The 22025-nt window shown below is 39.8% G+C and overlaps 3 protein-coding genes across 4 annotated transcripts in view; 2 read left to right on the forward strand and 1 right to left on the reverse strand.

The window, feature by feature from the left end:
• Nucleotides 1-7192: 7192 nt before the first annotated feature.
• hspb11 (heat shock protein, alpha-crystallin-related, b11) lies at nucleotides 7193-9451 on the reverse strand. The gene is made up of 5 exons (XM_077562317.1): nucleotides 8815-9451; nucleotides 8584-8690; nucleotides 7509-7577; nucleotides 7390-7433; nucleotides 7193-7297 (listed from the first exon to the last, which is right to left on the reverse strand). The coding sequence occupies exons 1-5, from the start codon at nucleotides 8904-8906 to the stop codon at nucleotides 7205-7207; spliced, it is 405 nt and encodes a 134-aa protein (XP_077418443.1). The 5' UTR covers nucleotides 8907-9451; the 3' UTR covers nucleotides 7193-7204.
• Nucleotides 9008-11772, forward strand: smn1 (survival of motor neuron 1, telomeric). Its single transcript, XM_077562316.1, has 7 exons — nucleotides 9008-9175; nucleotides 9746-9817; nucleotides 9898-10209; nucleotides 10871-11044; nucleotides 11200-11274; nucleotides 11385-11492; nucleotides 11589-11772. Exons 1-7 carry the CDS (start codon nucleotides 9128-9130, stop codon nucleotides 11643-11645), a joined length of 846 nt encoding a protein of 281 aa, XP_077418442.1. The 5' UTR covers nucleotides 9008-9127; the 3' UTR covers nucleotides 11646-11772.
• Nucleotides 11773-15665: 3893 nt separating this feature from the next.
• The window catches only part of rtkna (rhotekin a), a 73844-nt gene continuing 67484 nt past the window's right edge, over nucleotides 15666-22025 (forward strand). Inside the window, exon 1 of one of the 2 annotated variants that reach the window (XM_077560440.1) lies at nucleotides 15666-16115. In XM_077560440.1, coding sequence (XP_077416566.1) covers nucleotides 16005-16115 — 111 coding nt within the window. In that variant the 5' untranslated portion in view covers nucleotides 15666-16004. The remainder of the gene's footprint in view (nucleotides 16116-22025) is intronic. The other variant, XM_077560437.1, reaches the window with a different exon arrangement.

Raw genomic sequence — 22025 nt, forward strand, 5'->3', positions numbered from 1 at the left:
CTTCAACCTTCCCTACACTGCACATTCAACTTTGTTCAACTTATTTGGTGATATTCCATTTGGATTTTTTCAGATAAAAAAGTTTTGCACTAATAGAAGCTATTCCATTTAATATGCAAAGGGAGATCATGTTGTCGAATCTTTTTATAAAGTTACTCGAATTGGTTCATTATCCAACTGGGAGATGGTGGTTAAAAATGACAGCTGATACACCTGGCAAAAATAAATATATATATATAAAACAATTGAACAAAACAAAAATAGGAAACCTGGCATAGTTGTTTTTGCCAAACATTTGTCAGCTAATTCAAATACATCTGTCAACCGAAGTTGGCACATTCAGAAATTCAGTTTATGGGGAGGGTTAAGTTACTTGTTATTCAAATCTATTTGTCTGTCTAACTATCTATCACATTTCATCTGCTCTTTCCTAACATTTTTTATTTTTTTTTTGCAAAACATGAAAGTTGTGCTATGACTGCTTTTTGGAACTGTTCGTAATTCCCTCCAACCTTCGACCCCCAAAAAAGCAAAGCATGATGCTGCCACCCCCATGCTTCACGGTAGGAAAGGTGTTTGTTTGGTCATGAGCATGGTTGGTTTGCACTCATTTTGAATGTCTGGTACCACTTAAAGGTGGAGTTTGTCACTGTTTTACCCGTGACTGCCACCTCTGGCCTTTAAGTGCAACTGCAACCTCTGTGTCAAGCTCGTGCATGGTGTGCGTGCGAGTATAATAAACTCTTTGTTTTTGTTTATTTTTTTCAGTTTTCTTGGAGTCTGAACAAACAAACAGGGTCTAATGATTATTTTCAATGTTCTGACTTTTAAGACAACACTGCATTTGATTACAACACAAAAATAGAAAGCACTATTTAAAAGCAATTGCTACATTTCGATTGAATGCTGATGGATTCTAAGCTTCAGCTCAAATCTTTTGTCATTTGCTCATGATGATTCTCCCCTTTTTGGGGATTTAACAAATGAGATTGTTTTCCTCTTGTCAAATCATCTCCTTCGCTAAATGAGCCTATTGCACCAAAATCAGATGTGAAATCAAATTAAGGGCCGTTGCCAGTATGCGGCTCTTTTGTTAATGGCATGCATGGAGGATTACTCATAACTGATAAGGACACATTCAAAGTCTGTTTAACAGAGCAGAGAGTGGTAAGGAGTCTTCTTCACTAGAAGACATAATCGCAATACATATACAGCCTTTAGATGTGCTGAACATTTGGAAACCTATACCGGGCTTTTCATCATAGTTAAATTGATTTCCATGTCCAGTTGAGGGCCAATGAAGAATATGTTACATGTTGGTGCAGAGCTGGACAAAAGAGTCCGATCCTCAAATACCTGAGCAGGAAGTGGTAAAATGGCCACCCTCCTGAGATGGGGAAGAGGGGGAGTGTCATGTTTATTTTCAGTCTTGTTTACTCCCTGTCATGTTTAGCTTCTGTTTTCCCCTTGTCTTGTCATTTCCTGTTTTCTTGTGAAAAGTCTGACTCCTCTCATTTCAGGTCACTTGCCCTTCCTTGTTTGGTGTCTTTGTCAACCCTGATCCCTGATTATGTCCACCTTTCCCCATTACCCTCATGTGTCATCCAATCAGTGCCCTCAGCCAGGTGTGTCTTGTTATGTCATTAGTGTTGGTGTATTTAGTCGGTTGTCTCCCCCCTGTCTGTGTCGGTTCATTGTTGCCACTGTCGTAAGTCATTCGCCACATCACGCTGACCTTTTTGCCTTATCAGGATCCATGTCATGCTGTTAGTTTTGCCTAAGTTGTTTTGCCATGTTTAGCTTCATGTTTTGTTAGTTCCGTTTATTTTGCACTTTGAAGTTAGCTTTTTGATTAGAAATTAAAACCTCTTTTTTGGACTGCACCTCTGCTTCCTTGCTCTGCCTTCCCACATCTGGGTCCTAAAGCCCCCAACTTACTGACAGGGAGGGCAGTAGTTTTTTTCTGCTTAGTTCATATTCCACGCTGTGTTTACAATAGTGGGGGCGCAAAGAACATATTATTGTGCAGAAAAATGTTGTGTTTGTGAATGAGGCCCGATTGTTATTGTTTGTGGTGTGCTGTCTTAATCTTTTCAACTCACCACATGATAAAAACACGAAGCAGAAACATGCCATTTTTTTTCCATTATGTTTGGCGTCACATTTTAAAAAAACGGATTAAAATATTAAACATACAGTGAGGAAAATAAGTATTTCACCCCCTGGTGATTTTGTGAGTTTGACCCTTTACAAAGAAAGGAACGGTCTATAATTTTCATGGTAGGTTCATCTTAACAGTGAGAGACAGAATATTAAAAAAAATCCCAGGAAATCACATTATATTAATTTTAAACATTTATTTGTCTTTTATTGAGGAAAATAAGTATTTCACCCCCTAGCAAAACATGACTCAGTACTTGGTGGAGAAACCCTTGTTGGCAAGCACAGCGGTCAGACGTTTCTTGTAGTTGGTCACCAAGTTTGCGCAGATCCCAGGAGGGATTGTGGCCCACTCCTCATTGCAGATCCTCTCCAAATCCTGAAGATTTCAAGGCTGTTGCTTGGCAACTCGAAGCTTCAGCTCCCTCCACAAGTTCTCTATAGGATTAAGGTCTGGAGACTGACTAGGCCACTCCATAACCTTAATGTGCTTCTTCTTGAGCCACTCCTTTGTTGCCTTTGCTGTATGTTTTGGGTCATTGTCATGCTGAAACACCCATCCACGACCCATTTTCAATATCCTGGCTGAGGGAAGGAGGTTCTCACCCAAGATTTCCCGGTACATGGCCCCATTCATCCTCCCCTCGATCCGGTGAAGTCGTCCTGTACCCTTAGCAGAGAAACAGCCCCAAAACATAATGTTTCCACCACCATGCTTGACGGTGGGGATGGTGTTCTTGGGGTCAAAGTCAGCTTTTTTCGCCCTCCAAACACGGCGAGTCGAGTTGATGCCAAAGAGCTCGATTTTAGTCTCATCTGACCACAGCACTTTCTCCCAAGCCTCCTCTGAATCATCCAGGTGCTCATTGGCAAACTTCAGACGGGCCTGTACATGCGCCTTCTTGAGCAGGGGGACCTTGCGGGCACTACAGGATTTCAATCCATTACGGCGTAGTGTGTTACCAATGGTCATCTTGGTGACTGTGGTCCCAGCTGCCTTGATATCATCAACAAGCTCCTGCTGTGTAGTTCTGGGTTGTTTCCTCACCTTTCTCATGATCCGGTTCACTCCACGAGGTGAGATCTTGCGTGGAGCACCAGACCGAGGGAGATTGATGGTCAATTGGTGTGTCTTCCATTTTCTAACTATCGCACCAACAGTTGACTCCTTTTCACCCAGCTGCTTGCTAATGGTCTTGTAGCCCATTCCAGCCTTGTGCAGGTCTAAAATCTTGTCCCTGGGTCTGTGGGAGCCAGAATTCTTGCTGGTTGGTAGGGGGTGAAATACTTATTTTCCTCAATAAAAGACAAATAAATGTTTAAAATTAATATAATGTGATTTCCTGGGATTTTTTTTAATATTCTGTCTCTCACTGTTAAGATGAACCTACCATGAAAATTATAGACCGTTCCTTTCTTTGTAAAGGGTCAAACTCACAAAATCACCAGGGGGTGAAATACTTATTTTCCTCACTGTATGTGCATGTGTACCGTGCTTAAGTAAACATCTTTGGTAACTTAAGTGGGTGTTCAAAACATAATCCAAACATCTCCCAATTGGTGGAGAAAAACATTTTTAATGAAGTCTAATGATATTACAATAAGAAATTCATTCATCCGTCCATTTTCTACAGCGCTTATTTTGTTCACTATCGCAGGATACGCCCTGGTAATAATGCTTTGTGCTATAATGAGTTGCGATCCAGCAGACGTCTCAGTGTCATTGGACAGCCATTAAGAAAGCCCTGAGAAGACACCGGCCGATAACCGAAGCCTGCCCTGCAGTGACATGATAATGACACTCTCATATCCTGCTGTGATTCTCCTCATCGGCTGACAGTCAAGAACAAAAGGGGGCCTGAATTCATTAGTGGAGGGGCGGCGCATTTGCAAACCATATTTACCGTAACATATTCCGTTTCCCAAGATTGGTAAAGGGGAATATCCTTACCCGTGACAAAAAAAAAGAAAGAAAAAGAAAAGATTCTTAAAAATGAAGGGCGTCATAATCATAATCAATCGCATGACTTCACTAGTTAACTCACGATTAATCACAAATTTTATATCTCTTCTAAAAATGTAGGTTTTCATACTCTTGTTAACAAAAATGGGAACAAAATGTTAAACTAATAGAAATAGTTCTCCTGACTAACATTGACCATCAACATGTTGTTTAACTCATTCACTGCCATTGACGGCTATAGACGTAAAAAATTCATTTGAACTATTTTTATTAGTTTAACATTTTTTTCCACTTTTGTTAACAATGTTGAGTATAAAAACCTAGAAAAAAAAATATTGTACATTTAGAACAGGTATACAATTTGTGATTAATCGTGAGTTAACTAGTGAAGTCATGCAATAAATCACGAGAGAAAATTCGCCTGACGCTCCTAATTTTTAATAATCTTTTCTTCTTCTTTAAAAAAAAAAGTAATTTTATTTTTTGTTTTTAATAATCTTTTCTTTAAAAAAAAAGAAAAAGAAAAGATTCTTAAAAATTAGGGGCATGAGGCGATTACATTTTTTAATCATAATTAAATGCATGACTTCACTAGTTAACTCACGATTAATCACAAATTTGATATCTGTTCTAAATGTACAATAAAAAAATTCTAGGTTTTTATACTCTTGTTAACAAAAACGGGGATTTTTTTTAAAAAACTAGTAGAAATAGTTCAAATGAATTTTTGACGTCTATAGCCGTCAATGGCAGTGAATGAGTTCAATGTAAATCAGTGCAATCTAATTCATTGCAGTTTGAATTGACCTGTAATATTTGAAATTATTTCCAGAAACCATATTTACCGTAACATATTCCGTTTCCCAAGATTGGTAAAGGGGAAGATCCTTACCCGTGACAAAAGCCCACCCGCTGCTCTAAATAAGCCATACAGGTAAATAATAAATGAGTCAATAACAGTGTATCAGTTGCTACCTTGCCCTCATTACTCATTACACTCACATACTCAAATGTGCTATATCGCGACATACCCCTGAGCAATTAGTTGCTCCTTAAATATCAGGGGGCTTGTTATTTAGCCCAGTATTTTATACTTTTATTGGTTTATTCAAAGAGCCGTGCTGCTGCACCGCCTCGGCAAATCCCCGAGCTCCTCGGCAGTCAGCAAAGTAATTGGGGAGGGAGTCCCAAAGGGTCCGCGCGCACTGCTCAACCTGATAAGATGACATGGCAGTGGAGGGAGATAAGGGGCGAGCGTAGTGCGGCTGTGTGGAGGATGGGAGCACACCGTGTGGTTGTGCGCATGCATGCATGCGCTAAAGAGAATAGCTTTGCGGCCTTTAGAGACTTACTGGTTGGCTGGGAAACCATCTGGATCCCACTAGCCTCCAGTTGCATCACCCGTGATAACCCCCCCCCCCCCCTTTCTATAGGGATGTCAATATCGGCACATGGGGGGGGGGGGGCTGTCCAGATGCCAATTCAAGCCTCCCCTCCTCGTCAGATGAAAATTTGTTAATTAACTGTGTCTCTCTGAGAGAGAGTGAGAAAGAAATGCCCTTTGTATCGGTGCCATTCATGGCAAGCCAGCTCTTGTTCTGAAGCTCCGCCAAATGAGCAGAAACAGATGAAAACGCTATGAAAGGTCTCTTAAGTGAATCCATATCTTTAAGATAGCTTTTGGGAGAGAGGCGGCATGTGGTTGGAAAGCAACAATACACATTTCACATTGATAGGCTTGCTCTTCAGTGAGCCCGAAGATTCAAACCAAGCACCTTTCGACTGCGAAGCACAGCTGCTAACCACTAGCTCATCATGCATCATCATAGATTAACAAAATCTTGTTTCAGTATTTCTCTTACACATTTTGAAAAAGTTTCTTACTCAATACAGGTGTATCCAATGTTTTAAGCAAATTGTAAGTTACATAGTTTTCATTTATAACAAAATTTAGCTGTCTTTTTCCACTTTCTTTTATCACTTCCAGCAAACAAAAAAAATGCTTTTAGTCCAAATTAGTACAGGGTATATGATAAATAATTTATAGGGCAGTACACAGGAGCAAGTGGTTACTGCGTTTGAATATCTGTTCCACAATAATGTACAGTGTATATAAAAAGTCTACACACCCCTGTTCAAACAGCATTTTTTGGGGGTGATATAAAAACTAAGCTAATTTTTTAAAATGTTTCCACCATTAATGAAAATGTAAACACGTGCAAGTCAATTGATTATTCTGATCTTTCTACAGGTGAAATAAAAATAAATGTGCTTGCACATTCCTGGCATTTTTTTCTTTAATTCTAGTGGAAGCCTGAAGGTTTTGTGCAGCCTAATTGCGGCTGAAGAAGTTGCTACCATAGTTCAGTGTACTACAGACCAGAACACGTTTTCCTAGTTTAGGAGATTTTATTATGGCCCAATGAAACCAAGGTTGAACTTCCATCCATCCATCTGGACAAAATTCCAAAAGGTGTGATTGGTGCAAACACAACATCACTAGTCGATCATTAAATGAAGCATGGTGGTGTTGTTGTTGTTTTCTCAGCTGGAACTGGGGCCTTGGTTAAGATGGAGGGATTTATGTAGCATTTAGCACAAAACCTGCAGGCTAATGCTAGAAAGAAAAGAAAAAAAAGGATAAAAAAAGACAAGGATAACAGCTTAAATGTATCTGGAGTTAATCAGAGGCAATGTATGCTGACTCCCATTTAATGTGACTGTAATGTGTAAAATGTGACTGTTTAAATTTGAACACCGCCACAACCAACGTATAAGAGGGTATGCACACTTGTGCAACTACATTATTTCTCCCCTCGAAAAGTTTCTTTAGTTGTTTTTTTTTTAATAATTTGAGCTCACGCAGAAGGTGGAAAAAGTTTTAAATGATTTATCTTGGTCTCATTTTTATATCACAATAACCTGTCATTTGAAAAGTAGGCTGTAGACTTTTATATCCAGTGTACTGCATATTTACCCCCCCCCCCCCCGGACCCCCACCCCCCCCACCCCCCCCCCCCCCCCCCCCTCCGACCCCACCGCTGGTTTAAGTGACAAATGTGTGTGAAAATGGTGCAAGTGTCATTTTTGTACACCAACTCTGTGCACTGAAACGAAATGATCATATCCTGAGGTGATGAGAAAACGAAGGTGAGTCGCATTGGTTCTGTTTAGCTGGAAAACAAAAACAAGTAACGAAAACAAGTTAGGGTTTGCCCCCAAGTTCATTCCATTAATTAAGTTTGACATTATCATGTTAAACCTACTGAAATAGAATTTGTCTGAAGATGTCCCTCTGTGAGTTTCAATTCTGCAGGAAAATCAGTTAATTAGGATTTGTAAAGCAAGTGAGTGACTAATGCATGCATATATTCATCATCCCTACCTTTCGCTGCCACAAACTCAAAGTGAGAGGCGTTTTGTGATGTGTTCATTTCTACTTTTAGATGCTTGACTGCAAACACAAAGCAAGGGAGAAAAGAGTCATCAAGCCTGTCCGGCAGATTTAATTAAATCATCACCAAATTTCACTAAAATGAAATGAACAATGGCTGTGTTTAGGGTTAGGATACAGCCTTGGAGAACATCTAACAAAGTATGAGTCATCTGTTAGGCTTTGTCTAAGGGCATCATTATAAAAGGAGAGGGCTTTTTTAAAACTCACTTTTAGGAACACCTGAAGCCTTGAAAAGAAAATAACTTTATTTATGCTGCATTAACCAAGCTGGATTTAGACTTGGAATGACATACATGCATGCGGCTTCACTGTGAAATCCATCCATTTTCTATAGCGCTTGTTTGTTTTTTTTAGGGGGTCACGAGTTGGCACCCATCCCGGCTGACTGTGGCTGAGATTTAATGTTGATACTTAAGAGTTAACATTTAGATTTACATTTAAGATATTTTAGATATCTACATTTAAATTTAGCATTTAGACTTAACATTTAAGTCCAACCTTAAATATTTGGACGTAACTATTTAATACATCTCTAAATTGATAAATATTGTTACAAAAATGCACACCAAAAAAAAAGTGATTCTCGTAAATTCACACCAGTTTTTGTCAAATATCTTTTGAACATAAATGTGTCAAAATGCGATTATTTTCTGATGGCCATTTTATAGGGGAGCCTAGATATATACATATACATATACTGTACATACAAAACAAAAATACATATTTTGAATTCAATGAGATACAACACAAGAGCTGCTTCAAAGCAATGTTCAAGTTTGAGTGACACCGTCACATACCAATTAATTTATGACAATAAATACTTATCACCCTTGTCTATAACATGCTTCATGAGAGGGAGAAACATTAGAAACACTCATCAATGACAAACATTATGAAATTATTATTATTAGATTATTTTTAGATACAGCTCTCGCACGGGATCAAATTAATAAACGGTGCAACTGTGCCTAATTGCGTGGAAGGTTAATGTAGATCATGTTACCGTTATAGCTGTCCAAGGTCACTGAAGAAACGTTTGTCAATTCAGCAAAGCGAATAATGAACTCTTGAGGAAACATGCCCGTGGACATCCAAAACGTGTTCGTGTTTCTGTTTCAGAGAGATAATAAAAATAGCAAAAGCCAGGTAAGAGTCAAAGTATGTGTGGTCTACTCAACTGGACCAGTTTACAAATACTCACAAAACAAAAACAAACCAAAGAGGAGACCCCTACCCATCAATAATATTTTCCGGCGGGTGGTCCTCGTCGTTGGAAGCAGCCACAACAACTTTCGCTCCCAGAGAAAGAAGAGGCGTCTCAATCATGGTGAAAGAATGACAAACAACGCAAAATACAACCCCAAAAGTGGCCAGACGAGCGTGGAATAGCCGCAGCTTGCTAACACACACAAACAACCTAGCGTTGCCACGCCAACTCTCTGCGTCGCACGATATATACGTCACGGCAAGCGACCTACGTTACATGCTCGACGCATGTAGCTCGTTAGCTCTTTAGCGCTTAGCTGTGAATTTATGCATTGTTTTTTATGGCGAATGGATGCAACGACGTGCTGTTCGTGCGAGGGACCGGGCAGGTGAGCCGCGCTGCTGAATAGTAGTAATATTATAAACTACACATTGGTTTACGCTTAGCATTTGTATGACATTAAAGAGAGCTAGCATGTTAAGCTAACAAATCAACATGCTGTAGTGATTTAAAAGTTGCGTACAAAAGCAAGATTTACAAAAAAATACGTTATGGATTGGTAAACTATGTATCTTGTCTCTCTGGACGAGAGGGATGGAGTACAAGAAACAGTTAGAACCCACTGCAAAAATGCAATAGTGTCCTGCACACTGTCCGGTACGTTTTACAAGCAGCTGCGGAAAATTAAATTAAATTGATTCACGTGGGAATTCAGACCACTACTATTAGACGAGTCTTTATAAAGACAATCCGAGTGATGCGAGGATCATTGTCGTTTGATAAAGATTAGGCAAGTTAAAACCGGTGAAAATCAGCTATCGGCCAAGACATACACAAACATAGGCTAAAATGCAACAGATAACATTTTAACATGCATGTGCAAATGTTGATTCAATTAAACAAACTTTCATTTTTCTTTTTCTTTCCCCGGCCCCCGACCCCCCCCCCCCCCCCCCAGAGTGATGACTCAGATATTTGGGATGACACCGCCTTGATAAAAGCCTATGATAAGGCTGTCGCCTCATTTAAGGTACCAAAAAGTTTTGATGCATTTATTTTTTTAATGTTTTGTATTGTTTACTCACATATATGCTCCTGTTGTCGTACTAGACTGCCCTTAAGGGGGAAGACGAGCCGCAAGCGTCAATCAAAATCCCACCAGGAACAAAGCGAAAGAATAATAAAAAGAAGAACAGCAGGAAAAGAACTAATGCATCAGCAGATAAACAGTGGCAGGTTGGAGATTCTTGCTGTGCTTACTGGTCAGAAGACAATCAACTGTACTCGGCGACCATCTCCTCTGTTGACAAAAAGAAAGGCACGTGCATAGTTGTCTTCACAGACTACGGCAACGAGGAAGAGCAGAACCTTGAAGACTTACTTTCGGAGATCTCTGAGGGTGACGAAGAAACCAAAACCACGGTAGAATATCCGTTTTGCTCATGCAAGCAACTTTGTCTTGAGGATTTGTTTAAAAAATTCCGAAACCTTTTTAACCAAGAAGCTTTCTGGATGTCACACTACTCTCAACATATAGTACACTTGGGCTTTTAATAGGAATTTTCTTGAACAAGATCTGCTTTTGACAAACCATGCAACAGAAGGCCTACTAATAATAATATCACTGAGAAAAGCACTGAACTCTTTGTCTCTCAAAGCCAGGGATACTCTATCTGTACCTAACTTTAGTACTACAGTTGGTGACAGAAAAATAATTTGCCAGGCAACAAATTAGCAACTTTTCCAATGTCAGTTGGCAAGCCAGGGACAAGAAAATGTCATACTTACAAAAAATGCAACACCTTAGCTATCAAATGCTAACGGAATCACATCTGTCCAAATCATACCTTAAATTAAACAGAAAAGGGTCATTTTAAAGATATTTTCTATATTTTATTATGTCCCATGACATTTGATGAAAGGTACATCTGCCATTTCTCTGAAAGTTACAACACCAGCTTTACAGATGCCGCGTTTTGGTAGCCTGCGGGGTTCACACATACCGCAACTGCCGTGCCTTTGATGACTTAAAATAAAATAAATGGGACAATAAACATGTGTTTTTTTTCTCCTCACAATTTAGACGCAGGAGGCAGAATCTTCCACAGAGGAAAGTGACAGGTCAACAGAACCAAACCAGCACAAACTTCAGGAACACAGTAAAAGCCAAAAGGGCAAATTCCACAAGGCTCCTCCCCCCATGTGGGCTCCTGGATTCCCTCCTCCATGCCCACCTCCCATGCCACCATTCAGACAGGTTAGATCACATCGCCATGTACAGTTTTACGTCGTTACGTTAGACACCACATCAACTGGTAAACCACCTCCCATTTTGCAAGTTTACCTCATAACATGTATAGTATTAGTGAATTGAGCGTCGTAACAGGGTTTCTGACTTTTTATCACCCACAGGGTGGAAAAAGGCATTCCGGTGGTCACGGTCGTGTACCTCCTCCCTGGCATCCCATGATGCAATTCGGCCCACCGGTGAGTTGCGTTATGAACGTGTGAAGTTTGTAATGTTAGTCAAATATTGACACTGCATAGATTTACCACAAATCAGCTTCTTTCATTTCTCTGGCTTTGTGTGCCTTCAGATGATCCCTCCACCGCCTCCCATGAGTCCCGACACGGGAGATGACGAGGCCATGGGCAGCATGCTCATCTCCTGGTACATGAGTGGATACCACACAGGCTACTACTTGGTATGGATTGTTTCATCGAAAAAATGCTTCTATGCTACATTCTAATGGTATTTTTTTCTGGCGGGATTTTTATTTGATCGAATTGTACTTTTCTAGGGTTTGAAGCAAGGTCGCAATGAAGCTGCCAAATGGACCAAGCCACACCAGAAATGAGAAAAAAAAAAGTATTGGTCTTTCACCACAAGTGGCCATCATACTTGTTAGTTTGAGCTCAACTGAGGAAGGACTTTTTTTGTATTCTTTGTAAATAGATTTAATAAAGGGCATGAAATAAACACTCTCCATAAGTGCCTCTGTATTTTCTCTCGCAAAGCAATATTTTTTAATTCTCTATCTTCCATGAAATCTAATAAAATCTGATACAAGAGCTCCATCAAATAGCCTCTTAATTTTCAGTTAATCCATCTTTGACAGTGTCAGTCCAAAGTGAGATTAGTCTGCCTTCTTAAAATGACAATTTGCTCTCGTGTGTACTTAATGAAGTGTCTGGTGACTTGACGTGAGCTTGCAATGGCATGTGTTGTCCAGCAGAAGTCAGACTCGTGTAAAGGAGTCTTAACAAGTGCATATGGCATGCAGAGAAACAAATCTTCTCATAATCATTTTGTATCCATCTCCGAGCATTATCCTTACAGTTTTTGTCATTCTTTCGCTAAAATATATCGAGCTACCTCTGATCCAGAAAGCAACAGCACTGCATCTGTCACCTTTACACTTTGGATCAGGAGCTATGCAGGAACATATGGCGGACATGATTACAGTGTGGAGACACATCAATGAATGTAATCCTGCAAACCCTCAGGATGTTGGCATGGAAGTGATTTACTAGCGAGAGAGAAATTGCAAATATATGGAGAAAGTAAATGTAGGATGCTACAGTGCATATTGCCACGTTTGTTAGATGTGCACTCTTGAGCGGAATGAAAGCGAGGCAAACGAATGCCAATGTCAGGTTGACCTAATTGATTTCCACTCATCTTCAGTACGATTTGTTGTCATTTGTCGTCACCCCTTGATCCGACATCCTAAAAAATGGTTCCTACTGTACTGTAAGAAGAGCTGTGAAAGCAATGTAACTATTCCCTTTTATATTTAGAATGTAGACGACCACATGATTGTAGACTCGAAAGCCACAGTCATTCCTCTGGGTCCTCAATACTTTGGTTCACTGAAATTGAAGCAAAATAAAATATATTTCTCATGCGGGTGAAATGACACTTGCTTACTCCCTCTTCTCCGGATCCAAGCTGCTGGGCGCTCTATCATACAGCGCATTTAGAGTACATACAAGTGAGAAAGCTGGGTGAAATTGTCTTTTGTGGAAAAATGTCCCTGCATGGTTGTCACATGTTTTTTTTTTTCCACCACATGATCATCCACCAGCTGCTCCACAGTCATTTTTTTCCCTTCCGTGATAAGCAATTCATTCCTTGATGCCATTTTGTATCCTTGTGCCACTGCGTCAGTGTTGTCTAGCAGTCATGTTTGTTTTTGCTACGAGGGGGCCAAAATACGAGAGAAGAAAATGGAGCAGTTACCGGCAAAATATATATTTTTGCGGGATTTACAAAAAGAAGATGCAGATAAAAGCAAACCTATCTTTTCCTTCCAGATGGCTTTGAAATGTGCCATGACAAAGCATACACATAAGCACATTGCTTGTGTGAAGCTGAGCTGCCCAAAGGGCTCACACGGAGCCCCCCCGAGAGGAGTTGAAAAGCGGGCAGGCCCGGTTGGCGAAAGCATCGCTCCCTAACCTCAAGCCCTCGATATCTTGTCTACCCCCTACTGACCACAGCGGCATGAGACCTGTAAACATAATCTGTAATTCACACACACAGTCTGGGAGAAACCTACACACACACACACCTCCCAGTTAGATCACATTGCAGCATGAGATGCACAGCCTAAAGCTATTTACACAAGCACCCATCAACAAACATCCTGCTTATAAATATATTCAAGGGTGGGGGGGGGGGGGCGCTCCTTTCGATCGCAAATATGTCACTATCATCTCTACACATTATTTATCTTGGTTTAATTGTTGTTGTTTTTTGTATCACAAATCTGCCATTTGAACAGGGGTGTGTAGACTTTTTATAACCACTCTATGTTGACATGTCTAGATAAAAGTTTTAATAAAGGGGAAATTTACCAAAACGAGACACTGACAATTAAGGCATTTTGCATGCATGAAATGGCTGTAATTCCTGAAATATTTTTGTGAAACTGAAACTTTTTTTAAATTCAATCATGTTGACTGTTTTTAATTGAAATCAATTGTGATGATGTATGAAGGCACCTGATTAAAAATGCTTCTGGACCTAACTGTATCTATGTTGCTTGTGGTCCCAAAATGTGCATTTTTGCCCTAATATACTGTATAAGGCCAATCATTTTACAGGTCTGATATCAGGATGTACAAGTCAATAATACAGGAAACAAATACAGCATCTGTGATGGTGCAAGTTATTGTACCACTAAAGGCACAATGTGGGAACTTTTTAATGAAATTGCCTAGAATCCCATTTTCTCCAGGATGCAATAATTGCTTTTGAGACAGGAAAGCTGCAAAAAGGATGAATGTAGCTTTGGGAACGCTGACATGCCCCAGAAATGACCTTAAGGTCCATTTTTGTGAATCCGCATGCTTTGATAGACCTGTTCTGTTGTTACACTCTAGCGAGCACGCATGCATTCCTCCGGTGGGGTTTCAACTACCCAGCAGGTTTCCGTTACCATGTCGATGTGGCCTCTGCTTCACTGTGACTGATCCTCCGTGACACTTTGACCTTTGCAAATTCCACTCACAGCAGGTCCAGTAAATAGATGGTCACATTCCATCCTCATACATTTACGGTTTTAAGTCTTTGCCATGGTGACAAAGGCTAATTTTCAGCCACCTACACTGGCAGTTAGTGGAATGACATTTACGTTTAAAAGATAGTCTTAATTAATTAAAAAAAATTCCCCTTGTCATCTTGTTGCGCTTCCGTGAAGGAGAAACAGTGGCTAGTGGCAAAGAAAATATTCACATTGTTTTATAATTCATGTGTGTAGATGGATGTCAAGCCTAAATATGTCCTCTCTCATAATGATAGATAGATAGATAGATAGAGCCATCCATCCATCCGTCCGTCCGTCCATCCATCCATCCATCCATCCATCCATCTATCTATCTATCTATCTATCTATCTATCTATCTATCTATCTATCTATCTATCTATCTATCTGTCTGTCTGTCTGTCTGTCTGTCTGTCTGTCTGTCTGTCTGTCTGTCTGTCTGTCCGTCCGTCCGTCCGTCCGTCCGTCCGTCCGTCCGTCCGTCCGTCCATCTGTCTATCCGTCCATCCATCCATCTGTCTATCCATCCATCCATCCATCCGTCTATCCATTCATCCGTCCATCCGTCTATCTGTCCGTCTGTCCATCCGTCCGTCCATCTATCCATCTATCTATCTATCTATCTATCTATCTATCTATCTATCTATCTATCTATCTATCTATCTATCTATCTATCTATCTATCTATCTATCTATCTATCTATCGTCCATCCATCCATCTATCTATCTGTCTATCCGTCCATCCATCCATCCGTCTATCCATTCATCCGTCCATCCATCCGTCCGTCCGTCCGTCCATCCATCCATCCATCCATCCATCCATCCATCCATCTATCTATCTATCTATCTATCTATCTATCTATCTATCTATCTATCTATCTATCGTCCATCCATCCATCCATCCATCTGTCTATCCGTCCATCCATCCATCCGTCTATCCATTCATCCGTCTATCCGTCCGTCCGTCCATCCATCCATCCATCCATCCATCCATCCATCCATCTATCTATCTATCTATCTATCTATCTATCTATCTATCTATCTATCTATCTATCTATCTATCTATCTATCCATCCATCCATCCATCCATCTATCTATACGTCCATCCATCCATCCGTCTATCCATTCATCCGTCCGTCCATCCATCCATCCATCCATCCATCCATCCATCCATCCATCCATCCATCCATCCATCCATCCATCTATCTATCTATCTATCTATCTATCTATCTATCTATCTATCTATCTATCTATCTATCTATCTATCTATCTATCTATCTATCTATCTATCGTAAACTTCTTCATTGGAGTTCAACTGTCGCGGCTGCACGTGAGGGGCAGGCCGGCCACATTACCGGTAGAAGTCTGTGTGAATGGGGCAGGGCAAACTTTCGTCTCGGCCCGGCACTCTAAGAAGACCGCACTACGGGGGACATAAAGGGAAAGTTGTCTGAGAAGGGCAACTTTACACCTCTTTCATAGTCTTCCATTTTTTGGAAGAGAAAAAGCTTTCTCGGTTCGACGTGCTCGCCGCCCGACGGGGCAGCCTTGAATGCGCCACCTGGATCCGAGTTCGGCGTCTCGTTTTCGGATTGAACTCTTGACTGACTCCCGGCGGTTTGTGGAAGAGCACCCCCGGGAGTGAGCGTGTGCGAGGCTGCCAGCAAGTATGTTTTGTCGGAATCAAACAACCAGAGCCACGGTTGCCCGCGGCTCGGCTCTTGAAATGGAAATACGGCGAGGGAAGTTCAGAAAGAGTCTTTACGTGAACACGTCACAGGTAGGAAAAAAGCCTCAACATGTCATGAGGGGCACACTCTCTGTTTGTGTTTCTTTAGCTCTCATTGAACTTCGAAGGTACAATTTTACTGTACTCTTTCATTTAGAATGCTTCATTCGAAGTCGTGTTTGTGTGTTAAGATACTCTGCTAAAAAAAAATGTCGTTTTCATCCTTTCATCTAACAGCGGTTCTCCAAATTTCATACCAAATACAACATCAAGAAACACTAAACTCTCCAAGTAGCACTTTAATGACCAACATTAAAGTACAGTAATTTAGAAGGCTTAAGTTATCATTTAAAAAATGTGGGTGGTAACAAAAGTTAACTAAAAAATGGTGCTTAAATGTTTGAAAACCAAAGAGAAAATGCAAAAATATTGTCCTTAAAATTTAAATGCAACAGTAGTAAACAAACATTTTTGGTCAATGCACAGTTTTAATTAACATTTTCTATTCTATGCACATTCATCAAACCCTTCTTTATTGGAAAATGAAAATATAATCCCGAAATAGAAGATTAGCCTATATTGAATTTTTGACCTTAATTGAACGTTTGAAACTTTGTTTTTAACGCTTTTCCGTCACTTCCACACTGTTCAACAATGTGAACAACTTCAGCCTTTTTTAATGATGAAATCATTGACATTATTGGGTTGAAAATCAATTCAAAGCAGGGGTGGGCAAACTCGGGTATTGTCACAGATATTGGAACACAAAGAAGATTTTCTCACGAATGACAAAAGGCAAATGCATTCTACCTTCTTCCATCCAGAGAGCATTTCATATTTATGTTTGTGTTAAGAATTATGTGTCCTCCCTGATCAGCTTGGAAAACAGTCGGACAATTGTAAATGTAAATGTATACTAACTCAAATCCTTATGTATGTTGTCGACACAGAGCGACGGGTCATTAGAAAGGAGGAGCAATTGCTTGTGTTTGTAAAACAAAAAAAAACAGTTAAGCTAGCTTTTTCTTTAATCTGCTACTACTGTATACTACTCAATCTTCATAGTCATATTTTTTTTTAAATAGGAACAGTCAGTATGCATAATACATTAAAGAAAAACAGATGACTAAAAGTCTTTCTCAGTTTTGCCCTATTCAGTTGGCAGTAATAAGAAATATTGCAAAAAACATTTTGGGACAAATTAAAACCGTCCTAATAAATTCCTGTGCGAACAGACTGCATTTTCCCCAACGATGACAAATAAAACTGTAATGGCATTTCTCTTGTTTACATCTTTAACTGGAGGTCTTGCTCATGTTGAACTAACTCATTTGGCACACTCCTCGATCTCATTTTCAAGTCACATTAGTGCATTTAGCTCTGCTTTGTGGCGGTTTCACTTTAATTACACTCAAGAGCTGTACTGCATTGTGCATGTCATCAAATAAAAATGTTAATTGCCTTTCCTATTTACACTTCTCTTCCCTACTATAGTATTTAGCATTTTTCTCCCCTTAAGCAAAAACATTGTGATATCCCAACAGGGACTCGAGTACCGTCGATTTTTGTGTGTGTCCAGTTGTGAATTGGTAGAAACTTAAAACTTAATTTCATTTTCCATCTTCTGTTTAATATTCCTAAATGGTTTAGTAATGTAATTGTGCTGGGATGCTTGCACCACAAGTAATAATGGTTTAGTTTTTAATTATATGCTTATATTTTCTTCTCATTTCTATCTTTCGCAGCAGTTTTTCTACACTATTGTAATGATTTTTGCAAATGGACTTAAAGCATATGTGTGTGTTTAGCAACACATCTACATTTAAAAAAAAAAAGGGGGGGGGGGGGGCTGGTGGTGAGAAGTAGGTCAAAACTCAGCTGTTGATCCCACTTCCGGTCCATTTTGTCAACATCTGCTTCGTGTTAGCTACCGTATTTGACTTGTCTCAGAAGGATTTCTAATCTAACCCTTAACCACTTTTTACACAAAGTCTTCCTTCGCTGTCTCTTGCTGCCTTCTAAGGTTGCTTTCATGGCTGCTGTTTGGTTTCTGATTTCTGGAGGCGTAAACAAAACGCGCACTGTGCGCATGTAGACATATCAGTAGCGTAAATGCTACAGTAACAGTAGTTGAATTTGACATAAACCAAAAAGGATTGCCCTTCGAGAAGCACCCCCGTGTTGGAGATTTGTTATTGGAAGGGCTGATAATAAAAAAACGGCGTGTGGGAGTGCGTGTAAAGGTGAATTGAGGGTCTGAACTATAAATTGAAGTTTGAGGAATGGTAATAGTGCAATACGGGAAAAATGGGAAGGATAAGGTATCGATTCAGTTTCTGCCCAGTCACCCCTTTAGTGTATTTTGGCTATGCTGTAGTTTGCAAGCGCGCTCTCTCTTTCATCTTATTTATTGGCTGTTTGCCCGTCATCTCACAAGGAATCACCTTTTAACCTCTGGAAGTTATGCACACTCCATTGTGTATTGATCTGCTGTCACAAGTCGTGCTTGTATGCACTGCAGGGGTCACATGTGACACACGCAGCCCGGCGCTTCCTGGCAGTTCATCAGTTGGTGTAAAGCGTGAGGTTATAGAAGAGTGGATGATGGTTTTGATTTGCATGGTTTGCTGAGTGATCAAAGTCAAGAGGTAACATGCTTCGATATGTTCCCATTGCAAGTAATAAGAAGTTGGAAATGAGGGTCGGTTAAAAAGCTGTGATTCAATTGTGGTGGCGATATCTTCGCACTATTTCTGGAGGCAGGAGACAAAAGTGTGAGAGACGCGCGGTGTCATCAGCAATTTTGCAACGAAGAATAGTCGATTGGGCAATATATCGCGATATTACGGCGCGCAATTCTCGAATCGATTCGATATGCGATTTTTAAACATACATTTTTTATAGGAATATTCAACAAAACGTCTTACTTAGGGTTAAGGTTCACACATTAAGCATGGAAGAATGTTATATTAATGGAACATTAAGCCTTAATATTTGATTTCAGTGCTGTTCAAAAATGAAACAGACTGCAACCCGTTTGTTAAGGCTCAGTTATAAGCCGGAATTTTCAGATCAATAAAAACATTTTCATACAAATCTTACAGTGTACATGTACAAGTTTACTTATTAGTATTTTCTAAATTTGAGTAAAAAAAAAAAAATCGCAATCATCAATTTATAGATTTGCATCGGGATTAATCGGTATCGAATCGTGACCTATGAATCGTGATACGAATCGAATCGCCAGGTAGTAGGCAATTCCCACCTCTAGTCAATGACATACATGAGACGAATCAAAATTGCTGCTTCGAAGCTCCCAAGGAATTATTTTTCTACATAGTTTGTATACGGACTAAAGAATGAGGAAAGAGTCCGTAAAAGACACACAATGTCTGAAGTTTAGGATAATTGTGCTCTTAATAAAGAACTTTAGCACAACCGCAGATCTACCATCAGTCTACATATCGCTATGAGATAATAATAATAATAATAATGCATCAGATTTTTTTTTCTAGACACTCAAAGACGCTTTACAGTGGTAAAATTATTCATTTCATGCACTCGCACATTCACACTCTGGTAGCAGGAAACTACTTTAGTAGCCACAGCTGCCCTGGGGCAGGCTGACGGTAACGTGGCTGCCATTGCGCGCCTACGGCCCATCCCACCACCAACAAACATTCACTTTCGCACCGTTTATACACCAATGCGTGCGAAGTGTCTTGCCCAAGGACACTTGACTTGGGGAGAGCGGGGATCGAACAGCCAACCTCCTGGTTATTGGACGACCGTCTTTACCCCTGAGCCACGGCCGTCACAATTTAATATAATTTAATTGAATATAGCCTACATACTATCGCTAGTTAGAATGTACTGTATTGTAATCAGCAATTATTATTTTTTGGGTTGCTATTTTGCTGCAGGCTGGATGGAGGCAAATGGAGCTGTGAGCCCGGCATTGTCAAACCTTAATGACTGCTATTTTTATTTGCAAAATATTGTACAATTAGGCTGCCGGGTATGTGTGAGGATTTGGAGGGAATCGCCTATTTTGGGTTGAATAAAATGCCTGCGAGGCATTGAATTAGAATTTGATGGATGCATTGGATTGAAAAACAGATGGAAACGGGCATAAGTCACATGTCCGTTTTGCGCATTTTCATTAAAAAATACGAAACAATTGGATGGAAATTTGACTTGTGTTTTTTGATTATTATTTTTTGTTACGTCCTACATGAATAAAATAAAAATATTATTATTTCAAATGCACCTCTGCAGGGGAACTAATAATCTTTGTGCACTCTTTGACAGTGAGTGCCACTGCCACCTACTGTAGTTGATGTGCAATTACACTTTATTCTTGTACGGCAAAAAAAAAAAGTGAGGAAAAAATAATTCCATGATGCTTTGTGATACAGATGTAAATGACAAATTACAAATACTTCTTGTTAATTTTTTTTTTTAATGAATTTCAATTAACTTCCGATGAGTACAGAACAGGTTTCAAAGACAGACAGACTTTTTGTGCTGAGTGTTTTAACGAGGCTCGGCGGAAACGTGGTGATGAACTAAGTCTGCTAACGTGCACATACTGTACATTTGCCTGCCCGACTACAGGGTGGGAGAGAGGTCATATAAATGTTGCCAGGGCAACACTTCTCCCGGAAATAAATAAATAAACTCAGAACCTTAGACCATGAGCCAGTTGAGGAAAGAGTGGTGTCCAAGGAATGACAAAATTCTCTTTCAATGCCTCAAAGGAACTCTGTGTACCCAGTGAATAATGGACCCTCACTGCTCTGGAGCCGCAAACTCTTTCTTTCCTATGTCGGGGCCCAGAGGTGCTCAAGAGTGGATGTGCAACTTTGACACAAGCTTTGCCAGTCAGGGGGTCCAATAGTTGTCAAACTTAGGAAGTGCCCACAAATCTTCTGTCAACAATAGCAAAGAAACGCTTGGAGCCCTCTTTAGATTCAAAACAAAAGTATGCTGAGGGCCAGCAAATGTTTAACACGTTTTTATATCATTACACAAGCTTTGCATGTATATTGCTTTGGGGTTGTTTCTGCTCTGCCTCTGCATGAGTGCTTGCACAAATGTAAACATAAAAAAATAAATAAGGGTTTAATCTGGTTTTTCACTTCCTTCAAGCCATAAGAACAAATCAGCCATGTCCAGCTACTAAGCATAGAAAGGAATTGGTTGCATGAAAGCAGAACATAGTTCACTCCAAATATTGTATTTATTTCACTGCCAAATTTCAATGAAAAAAAAAATGCATTTATTCACCAAGATGCATAACAGATCTATTTGTTAAAATTTCACACACCAGTGGTAACGTCCTTGTTGCAATGCAGCACTCACTCCTTCAATCTATAATGGTCTCATTTGCATCTTTGCACGCTGACTGAATATTAGCTCACTTGTTTGCGGGGACACAAAAAGCCCTGAAGGTGCTCATTCCACACACACTCAGCGTCTGTCTTAGTTTAGAGATGCTCTCATCTTGTGTGTGTGTGTGTGAGAGTGTGTTTTTTTTATTCCGGTGACCTTGTCACTGTTTTAATTCAGGTACGAAAAAAAATAGTAAGGGGTAGGGGGTTGTTAGAAAAAATCGATTTTGCAATATATCGCGATATTACAGCGCGCAATTCTCGAATCGATTCGATATGCGGCCGGCTCGTTTTTTAAACATCAATTTTTTTATGGGAATATTCAACAAAATGTCTTAATTAGGGTTAGGATTCACACATTAAGCATGGGAGAATGTTATATTAATGAAACATTTACGCCTTAATATTTGATTTCAGTGCTGTTCAAACATGAAACAGACTGCAACTTGAATTTTCAGATAAATAAATACATTTTTATACAAATCTTACAGTGTACATGTACAAGTTTACTGATTAGTATTTTCTAAATTTGAGTAAAAAAAAAATAATCGCAATCATCAATTTATAG

Source organism: Vanacampus margaritifer, chromosome 3 (assembly GCF_051991255.1).
Source record: "Vanacampus margaritifer isolate UIUO_Vmar chromosome 3, RoL_Vmar_1.0, whole genome shotgun sequence".
In the NCBI taxonomy this organism is placed as follows: Eukaryota; Metazoa; Chordata; class Actinopteri; order Syngnathiformes; family Syngnathidae; genus Vanacampus; species Vanacampus margaritifer.

Excerpts from the sequence above, each read along its gene's own strand:
- hspb11 (XM_077562317.1), bottom strand. The coding sequence starts at position 8,906 with ATGATTGAGACGCCTCTTCTTTCTCTGGGAGCGAAAGTTGTTGTGGCT. Across the intron at positions 7,578-8,583 it reads GACCTTGGACAGCTATAACG|TCAAGCATCTAAAAGTAGAA; the intron begins GTAACATGATCT and ends TTGTGTTTGCAG. Across the intron at positions 7,434-7,508 it reads TGAGTTTGTGGCAGCGAAAG|AATTGAAACTCACAGAGGGA; the intron begins GTAGGGATGATG and ends ATTTTCCTGCAG.
- smn1 (XM_077562316.1), top strand. The coding sequence starts at position 9,128 with ATGGCGAATGGATGCAACGACGTGCTGTTCGTGCGAGGGACCGGGCAG. Across the intron at positions 9,818-9,897 it reads AGGCTGTCGCCTCATTTAAG|ACTGCCCTTAAGGGGGAAGA; the intron begins GTACCAAAAAGT and ends TTGTCGTACTAG. Across the intron at positions 11,045-11,199 it reads CCATGCCACCATTCAGACAG|GGTGGAAAAAGGCATTCCGG; the intron begins GTTAGATCACAT and ends TATCACCCACAG.